The 10,423-nt window shown below is 45.5% G+C and overlaps 1 protein-coding gene across 1 annotated transcript in view; it reads right to left on the bottom strand.

The window, feature by feature from the left end:
• PPARD (peroxisome proliferator activated receptor delta) overlaps positions 1-4,865 on the bottom strand; it is an 18,753-nt gene extending 13,888 nt beyond the window's left edge. Inside the window, exon 1 of the mRNA XM_007939374.2 lies at positions 4,736-4,865. Coding sequence (XP_007937565.1) covers positions 4,736-4,865 — 130 coding nt within the window. The remainder of the gene's footprint in view (positions 1-4,735) is intronic.
• Between the last annotated feature and the right edge of the window lie 5,558 nt (positions 4,866-10,423).

The following is a 10,423-nucleotide window of genomic DNA, read 5'->3' as shown; positions in this document are numbered from 1 at the left end:
TTGAACCACTAGCCTTCTGGTTAGCAGTCAAAAGCCTTAGGCACTATGCCACCAGAGCTCTCTGACCCTGGTAGCCACTAATAAACTTTGTTCTCTATACATTTGCCTTTTCTTGACTTTTTATATAAGTGAAATCGTAAAATATTTGTTTTTTTGTGATTGGCTTATTTTACTCAGCATAATGTCTTTAAGCTCCACCCATACTATAGCATGCATCAAGACTTTCTTTCTCCTACTTGCTGAGTAATATTTCACTGTATATATGTACCACATTTTGTTGATCCATTCATCTGTTGGGAATATTTAGGTTGTTTCCACTTTACTGGCTATTGTGAACAGTGCTGCAATGAACACTGGTCTCTTTTTGAGCCTCTGCTTTCAAGTCTTTTGGGTATATACCTAGGAGCTGAAGTGCTGGGTCATATGGTAGTTCTATTTTTTGCTTTTTTGAGCAGCTTACCATTTTACATTCCCACCAGCAATGGATAAAAGTTCCATTTACTCTACAACCTCATCAACATTTATTATTTTCTTTTTTTCTATCTTAGCCATCCTAGTGGGAGTGTAATGGTATCTCATTGTGCTTTTGATTTGCATCTCTCTGATGGCTAAGGAAGGAGCTCTGGTGATGTAGTGGTTAAGGCATTTGGCTGCTAACTAAAGGTGGTTTGAACCCACCAGCCACTCCACAGAAGAAAGATGAGGCAGTTTGCTTTCATAAAGATATATAGCCTTAGGAAACCCAATGAGTTGCTATGAGTCGGAATCGACTCAATGACAGTTTAGTTTTTGGATGGCTAATGCTTGGTGGCCATCTGAATGTCCTCTTTGGTGAAATGTGTATTCAAGTCCTTTGCCCATTTTATTAAATGGGTTATCTTTCTGTTGTTGTTGAAGTTTTTTTTTTTTTTTTTAATATTGGTTATTAGATTTTTGTCAGTTTTTGGTTTCTGATGGTAATTCTCCCAGTCAATAGACTGTCTTTTTACTTTTTTTGGTAAAGTTCTTCAATGAACAAAAGTTTTTAATATTTATGAGGCTCCATTTATTTGTCTTTGCTCTTTGTGCTTTTATTACATTTGATGATCACTGCTGAAAGCTGGGCCTGACAGTGTTGCCCCTGCTTGTTCTGAGAATTTTATGGTTTTACCTTGCACATATAAGTCCTTAATCCATTTAGAATTTCTTTTTGTGTATGGTGTGAGCCAAGGATCCTGTTTCAGTTTTCTACATGTGCAAATCCAATTTTCCCAGTGCCATTTATCAAAGAGGCTCTTCTTTCTTAATTGAATAAATAGACTTAGCACCCTTGTCAAAAAATCAGTCAAACAGAGATGTGTAGGTTTATTTCTGGGCTCTCAATTCTATTCCATTGGTTTATGTGTCTATTGTTATACCAGTACTAGGCTGTTTCAATTACTGTAGCTATATAGTATGTTTTAAAATCAGAATATGTGAGTCCTCTTACTTTGTTCTTCTCTTTCAGCATTGTTTCAGCTGAATAGCTGAATAGCCTTTTGCTTTTCCATATAAAGTTGAGGATTAGTTTTTCTATTTCTGTAAAGGTGGCTGTTGGCATTTTGATAAGGATTGCATTAAATCTATAGATCCCTTTAGTATTGACATCTTAACAATATTAAGTCTTCCAATCCATGGACATAGAACATAGAACATTTTTCTATGTTCTATGTTCATAGAACGTTAAGTCTTCTTTTTAATTTAAGTCTCATTTAAGTCTTCTTTCATCTCTTTTAGCAGTGTTTTATAGTTTTCATTGTATAAGTCCTTCACACCCCTGGTTAGATTTATTCCTAGGTATTTGTGGCATAGTGGGTAAGGTACTTGGCTGTTAACCAGAAGGCTGGTGGTTCAAACCCACCAGCTGCTCTGTGGGAGGAAGATGAGGCAAGCTACTTCCATAAACATTTACAGCCTTGGAAACCCAATGGAGGTCACTATGAGTCAGAATCAACTAGATGGCAGTGGGTTTGATCATTTTTTATTCTCTCAGATATTACATAAATGGAATTGTTTCCCTAATTTCCTTTTCAGAATTCTCATTGCATTTGTATAGAAACCCCACTGATTTTTGTTTGTTGACCTAATACTCTGCAACTTTGCTAGACTCCTATATTAGCCCTAGAATTTATTTTAGGGACTCTTTGGGATTTTCTATCTGTAGGATCATATCATCAACAAATAGAGGTAATTTTACTTCTTTTCCAATCTGGATACCTTTTATATCTTTTTCTTGTCTTACTGTTCTGGCTAGGACTTTCAATACAATATTGAATAGAAGTAGTAAGAGTGGGCACCCTTGTCTTATTCCTGATTTCAAGGGGAAAGCCCTCAGTCTTTATCTGTTAATTATAATGTTGACTCTTGGCTTTTCATATATGCCCTAAATCATCTCGAAGAATTTCCCTTCTATTCCTATCTTCTTTAGTGTTTCATCAAGAAAAGGTGTTAGGTTTTATCAAATGCTTTTTCTGCATCCAAAGATGATTGTGTGGTTCTTTGCTTTTGTTCTATCAATGTGGTATATTATGTTGTATTACACTGACTGATTTTCTAAAGTTGAACATGAAATTTTTAACACATAGTGATGAAGCTCCTTCCACTTCATCAATTTGTTGACAAACAGAATCTATTAAACACCACATCATACATAGCAATGTAAGAATGACTGGGCAAGAAGGAAAAGAAACTCTGCCCACACCTCTTCCCCCATGCCCTAGATCTACCTGATGAAGCTCTCTGAATGCCCTCATCATCCTCTGCTCCCAGGCACCACACTCTGGTTGCATGTGAAAAGTACTATTACTAATTAAGGCCGTGGGAACAGGATACAGATCCCGATAAGGGGTGTGTAGAAAACACAAACACAGAATATTACTCTGTGGCAGCTTTTATCTGCCAGGGCCCAGATGTGGTGATGAGGTGAGCAAAGGCCAGGCAAAGATGCCACAAACCCCCTGGTCCTCTCTTCCCCTTTCATTCTCCTTTGGCATCTTCAGTGACATTCTTTGTTCATTCTAGGCACCCAGAGTCTTCTGTCTGTTTTCCAACCCTTCTTGCCTTTCTTTCTTTTTTCTTTTTTTTTAATTGTGATTTAGGTGAAGATTTACAGAGCAGATTCACTTTCCACACAGCAGTTCACATACACTTTGTCTCATGACATTGACCACAGTTTACCCCAATGCAACAGCTCCCCTCTCACTTCCTCCCCATAGTTACCTCTTCCCAGTGTCTATCTCTCCATGCACTCCTGCCCCCTGAGCTGTCTCCCTGTGCATAAGTAGCCCTTCTTTTTCCCATGATTGTTCTAAGAAGTGTATCTACCTGAGGTAAATGTTCAACTCATATGCCTGTCTTTTGTTTACTTCTTGCCTTTCTTAATGTCAGACAACTCTGTGATGTTAGTGTTGAGTGATCTAGTCATCCTTTCTTCAGAGAAAGGCTGGGTCTCCAAGAAAGGCTGGACCACCAGCCAACCAAGAGGGAGTAGGGTACTCTAGGGTGTGAGGGACACCATCTCTTTGGCCCTCAAATCACACCAAGTCTGCTGTGGTCATTTTAGGGTATTTGGATGGGATCAGAGGGACTGGAATGAATGGCTCTCTCCCCACTCTGCTCACCCTTGTACTGTGAGAGAAGAATGTCTGCAAAATCCTTTAGCAGGTTCAAAGGGGCATGTCTCAAAGATTCAGGGCTCTCTTAGCTATAGGCCCAGGTAGGAGTCTGTCCTACTCCACAGCCCCTGCCTGCCATAACACTACCACCTCTCTCTGCCCCACACAGAGGCAGAGGTCCAGAGCCATCTTTGCATTGAAGCTGGCTACTCCCTGCCTTGAATCACTACCTATGGCCAGGATCGCCTTCAGCTGAAACCAGCAGCAGACTTCAGGAGGTCCTCTCCTGGAGCAGGACATCTTCTCATGACCTTGAGTTTCCAATGAGGGAAAGGAGCGAGGATCAGCTATGTGGGCTGGCCCTGTGGTACTCAGATGAGGAAAAAGGTGGAGGGAGAAGGAGAGAGGCTGGGGAGATGAGCCAGGGAAGCAGGGGGCAGGGAAGGGGTGGCACTGCAGCCAGTGAAAGCCAGGTGCTGAGGAGTAGGGTCCTGATGTCCCTGACAACAATGAAGATGATGGCAGAACAATATAGGTACCAGAGAAAAACATCTACACTGCTGCTGCTGGTGGATAAATAAAGGGAAATCAACAAGCAAGATGAAAGGAATTAAAGACTGTTTGACTCCACAAGAGTAATACTAATCACAGTCATTCATACTAACTGTTTAGCATTTATGCCTAATTACAATATAGCTCAATGAGGATGTGTATAATTTGCACCAGGTCAGTTGTGTTTTGACTGATCATAATGATCACAGGTACAGTTGATCTTTAGAGTGTGTGCTGTTAAGGCAGCAGAGTCTCAGGTCCCTTGTGGTGGTAGTGGTGAAGATGATAATGATGATGATGATGATGATGATGTTGATGATGACATGCATTCCAGTGCTAACTCATTTAATTCTCACAAAAGTTCATGTCCATATCAACTGCAACCCCCATCTGTTTTACAGAGAGAAAAGTGGCTCTGGCCCAAGGTCCTTCATTGGTTTGTGACAGAGTCAGGGTACACGCCCTGGTGGTCTGGCTCAGTCCTAACCATTCTGCTTCTCTTACATAAACCCATGGCGCTGTTTGCAGAAGGCCAGGTCCCCCCTCCTCACCTGAGTAGCTGCTGGAAGGAAGAGAACGTTCTGGTCCCCCATTGAGTTCTGGGGCTCCTTCTGCCTCTGCCATTTCCTCTTTCTCCTCCTCTTCCCGGACCTCAGGGGCTTCCTCCTGTGGTTGCTCCATGGCTGACTTCCCCTCGGTGCCACGCCTGCAGGCCCGGTCATAGCTCTGGCATCATCTGGGTCTGAATGCAGACGGACCTCTAAAGGGTAGTTCCCATCAGCCTGGGCAAAGGAGAGCATAGAAAGAGGATGGGAGAGGCAGTGAGGAGGAGGAGGATGGTGAATGGAAAGGGGGGGCATGCTTGAAATCTGCCATCTGCTCATCAAGGGGCTCTCTCCCTCCTGCTGCTTCAGACCAGAGATGCCTCCATTCCTGCAATGCTCTCTCATGGTCCCTGCTCCTTGTATCACAAGTCAGTTCCCGTCTCACCCTTTGGCTACTGGCTCTTATGGCAGGTTGGTGAGGTTCAGAGCACTCTCCATTAACCAGAGAGGGTAAAAAACTACTGTGCCATCTTTCCCTGCTTCCTCTGATGCACACTGTTCTTTTAGCCACCTCAAGTCTTCAGGAGCCACAACATAATGACCTAAGAGATTTTTTCAAACACTCCATCCTCTCTGGAAGCTCTGACAGACATCATCTCCCAAACCCTATCTTGTCCCGACCAGCCTTCAGGCCCCAGAATGGTAAGCCACCATTCTTGAGGGGGGTAGGTCTTATCCTGTGTTTGGGTGTGCAAAAAATGACACTGCTGTGCTAGGTTGCTGGGTGGTATAAATGGCTAACATGCTTGGCTGCTAACCAAAAGGTTGGAAGTTTGAGTCCATCCAGAGGCACCCTGGAAGGAAGGCCTGGTGATCTACTTCTGAAAAATCAAGTCACTGAATGGAAAACAAATTTGCTCTGTAAACTTTAATCCAAATCACAATAATAAAAATAACAACAGAAAGGGTAGCAAAAGGTCAGATAATGTGACATCCACAGATGACCATAGAGGTAGGTGGGATGAGGCTAATTATAGCAAACTTGATTTGGGATCTGTTTGGCTTTGGGTGTCAGAGGGCACAGGGGGAAATGCACCCTAGGTGGTGATGAGAGCCAGGGGAAAGGGGAACGTGAGGACTGGGGTCCTCCCTCTCCACACCCCTCCACTAGCCCAGCAGGTGGTAACAGAGGAGGGAAAGCTACAACATAACACTGCCTTGTATTTCTAACTGAACAAATATCTTCTCACATGTTCTTTCATGCCCTCTGATCCCATCCTCCTCAGAGGGTCAGAGGCTAAGAAGGAACATGTAAGAAAATACTGGGCAGATAAGGAAAGTGATTAAAATAAAAAGGCCCAAGGAACATGATTGGGTGTCTTCTTGGAGTACACACCAGAGGATGAAGGAAAAGATGAAAGATCGCAGGGTTCAAGCCTGGCCACCTTCCTCATTCCCAAGCCTCAGCTTCCACTTACACACATCAGCTCACAGTAGTTTATTTCACCACACTAGAACTGTTCTCAGTTTTTGGGGTGCAAATGGTTGCCTCTTCAAATCAGATGTGGTTCTGGGCTCTGGCGAGAGTTCCAGATTTGGGGTCAGGGCCCCTGGAAGCCACGCTGATGCCTATCCCCAACCCAGAGTCTCTTCTGGTTATGACCTTTTGAGGAGGCCAGCTGATTTTCGGGGGTGGGGGGCTCTGCATCTCCGTTGTTCGAAACGACTCACATGCCTTAAGCTGTTTCTATTTTGATTTAACAGCTTTGCTGCAGCCCATCCCTGCACTGTGTCAGAAGTCATCCATTTGTACGGAGCTCGATTGTGAGGACAGTGAAAGTCTGTCTATAAAAGCAGCAAGGCTGCCCTAACTCCCACCGCTGTCCTCGGCCTATCCAGCTGGGAACAACCCGGACCCTCTTGGCCATCCTCCCACCCACTAGAAGGGAGGCCTACAGCCTGGATCTCCAGTGAGCTGCCACCGTACCCACCACTACCGTGCAAGGAACTCTATTCTCCTCCTTTCTTCAGTGCTGACACTAAAAATAGCATACCCTGACACTAGGTTTAACTTTCATGTGGTTGAAAAACCCTGGGATCCTTCTCTCCCACTGTTGGCCTCCTCTCCCCTGTGTACTATGCCAGAGCCAGGAACCCTCCAATCAAGTCACAGTTTTGTCCCACATAAGAGGCTAGCTCCATCCTCAGATAGAACACTGGGATCTACAACCAGAATGAGGGGGCTGCCCTGCTGCCTCTCAGACAGAGTGTGGAGTCTCTAGCAAAACAATTTCCTGGAAAACAAATCCCTATATGGATTGACTGACACACATGCATGTGTATATACATGCACACACAAGCCTGTAGCACACATACACCAATACCCATTCTCTTGCTCCAAGAAGAAATATAGCTCTTTTAGGAGCCAAGAGAGTAGGACATGACTCCATCTATTTCCCATTAGGCAGGCAAACTCCATAGGCAGAGGTAGTTTGGATTATTTGAGTTCTAGAGAGGCCTCATCTGGGGCCAGAGCAACCAAGCCACCTAGGGCCCTAATGCTTCCCATCAAGTTGAGTCGTCCTCTCAGCTGGGAGCTGGAGGCCAGTGACTTCCAGGTCTACTGGGCCTCCTGGCTAGACAACCCCTAAGTACCTGGGACCCTTCATGGGATCCAGGAAGTGGAGTTTCCCTGATGCCCATCAGCAGGCTGCATGCTCTGAATGGGGACACTCCTGCTCTGCCCAAGGGATGAGCAGGGGCAGAGGGGAGCCAATGTGAAAGTGTCCATGAGCTGGGGCTGCTGGGACCCCTCCATGGGCTCCATCCTCCATATGGTATGGCAGGCCCTCCCCTCCCTGCACCAGGGCCTATGCTGGGTTCTGGCTCCAGGGCCACAGTGGTACCAGCTTCCATTCTCTGAGGCTACTATGCCTCAGGCTCTATGTGTACTAACACATCTAATTCTCACAACCACCCAACGGTCAGGTACTACTATTATCCCCATTTAACTAATGAGGATACTGAGACATATCAGTTACATAGTAACTGGAGGGGCAGGGTTTGCATCCAGGAAGGCTGGATCAAGCCTGTGGTCTTAATCACTGTGCTGTGTATCTTGCATGTGCTGCTGGTAAGACTGGACCAGAAGCTGGCACATCCTTGCCCAGCTGAGGTCCCGGAGGTCTGCAAGCTTCTCTCAGCCTGAACCTGGAGCCATCCACCCGAGCCTTCAGTGTGGCTGTCAGTCCCTAGCTGTTTCTGACAAGAATATCTAAAGCCCTTCTAGATACTCCCTACCAGAAAATGACTCCTGTGAGCTAAAGGTAGCCACAGGTTCTGGTTCCTGCCTCCCTCTCCAGCCTATCCTCTTGGCCTGCCCCTATCCGTCCTATGTTCCAACATCACTCCTTGAATACAGAAGCTCCCACTGGCCTCAGCCTGGAATGCCACTTCTTCCACTAGCTAAAGTCTACTCTTCTTTGAGACTCACGTGCACCTCCTCTTTCAGGAAGCTCTCCTTGACCAGCCCCATTCTATTCCCTTCACCACAATTCTAAACTCTGTCTCCATAGATCTGCGATCAGTACACTAAACTGAGATGTCTGTTAACTAGTCTGGCCCCACCAGATTATCAGCTTCCCAGACAACATCCTCTGTCTTGCTGCAGTAGGTCCCCCCTACCTGACATAGCACCTGGCATTTAGTGGGCACTCAAGATACTCTTGTTGAATGAATAAACAGACTCAAAACATTAACCATAGTCACACTGTTCTCAGTAGTAACATTTGTTGCATAACAGTTTTTGACTTTGGGGAAGACACTAACCCCTCAGTCTCTTAGCCCTAAAACTTGGATACTATCACCTAACCTGAGGATTACACAACCACACATGAACTGCTTAGCAGTGCTGGACATATAGTAAGTGTTCAGCAGAACTATGGCTGCTATTGCCTTAGGTGCTTGCCTTAGGGGATCCGGATGGAGCAAGTAATATTACAGTCCCAGAAATGTGCTGACCTAAGTGATCTAAGCAGACAAAGAAGTTCCCAATTCCCTGCCTTACAACTGTTGGCCTAGAGAATTGTAAGAGAGCTGGCAGGGAAAACCGTACTCCAGGCACACACTTCTTTCTTCAGAGAAAAGGGCCCAAACCCTGCTCCACTTCTTGGCCCCCTGCAGTCAACCCAGTTGTTGCCATTTTCTGCCTCCCTCCTATCCCCCATTGCAGGTAATGAGGGTCAGCAGCCTCTGGACAAAGGGCAGAGGTTGTCCCAGGTCCCTGGCAAATGCTTTTGGGATCAGCAGGTGAGGGAAGCCGTGGAAGAATGGGTTGACTGTCTCCCAACCTTTCCTATCAATCGTTAATCTGGGTACTGACCCAGTGCCCTGGTTTTCCAGGTCAGCAACTCCACAGTGTTTTCTGCTCCCATGTGCCAATCCAGATCACCCCACCCCCCTTAGGGCACACAGGAGGCCCAGCCTTCAGCTAGGCTGGGGGTTGGATTCACCCCATTGGGTTACCTTAAGTCAACCACCCAGGAATGGCCTGGGGCTGCTTTTGCTCAGAGAGTACTGAAACCAAAGACCAGACAACCAGGAGGTCACATTCCATGTTCCACAATTCTTCCAGGAATACCAAGAGTTAGGCCCTAAGCACCACGAAGAGGTCCTAAACTACAGTAAAAGGGAACCAGTCTCAGGGAGCTACAGAGATGTGCCTGCAGATGACAGCTGAGTAGGAAAGGGACACCCTTCACCGGGGATGGGGAAGCTGAGGCAGCCCCTCTGAGCAGGGGATTAACTAATGATGACCATGGCCCCAGCTGCCTCTGCCTGTGGCCACTGAAGACTGACGAAATAAATTTAAAATGTTTTTTTATTTTCTTTTTACACATAGAAAGTCAGTGATGTAAAGTCATATACATGATGCATAGAAACACAACTAGAAAAAAATGCCCTCAAATATTAATGGTAGTTTCTTCTGAGGGGTAGAGTTTTTTTAGTGATTCTTATTTTTCTATGCTTTCCAAATTCTTTACAACGAGCATAGGAGACTTTTATGATTAGGGGGAGAGTCATTTAAAAAACGTGTTTTGAACGAAGAAAAATAACTAGTAACACTGAAAGATCCAGATGAGGTAAAGGGAAGGACTGTCCAGGTTCTAGAAGAGACCCAAATCTCTCCTATTAGAAGCTTTAACAGAACAGCTCAGTAAGGGCTTCCGACGTACAGGTGGTTCTGCCAGCCAGTACAAGACCTTTCCAGAGCCCTTCACATCCCAGGACCCCAGCAATCCAACCCCAGTGCTATAGCTGCTGACCATGGCACTGACCCTCTGCCTTTCTTCTGGGCCCTGCTAGCCACTGCCACTTGCTATCATTCACTCATTCAACAAATATTTGTTAAGCATCTACTGTCATGTGCCAGGCTACCTACGTCAAGTACCAACACACACACCTAGTGTGAACAATGACCAGGCTCTAAAGAACAAATGCAGAAAGTGGTAGGGCATACTCAGGGCATGATAGCCTCATGTGGATGGTCAGGGAAGGCTCTGCTGTGGATGTCACCTTTGATCAAGGTGCAGGGATGAAGGAACAGAGCTGTGAGAAGGCCCTATGGAGGGAGGAGGATGGCATGGAATGTCATGGGGTGGAAGAAGGGCTGTTCAGCTGGTGTGCTGAGAGTGT

Source organism: Orycteropus afer, unplaced genomic scaffold, assembly GCF_000298275.1.
Source record: "Orycteropus afer afer isolate SDZICR_OR568_19922 unplaced genomic scaffold, OryAfe1.0 scaffold00059, whole genome shotgun sequence".
NCBI classification, from domain to species: Eukaryota; Metazoa; Chordata; class Mammalia; order Tubulidentata; family Orycteropodidae; genus Orycteropus; species Orycteropus afer.
This window is presented reverse-complemented; position numbering and strand designations above follow the sequence as displayed.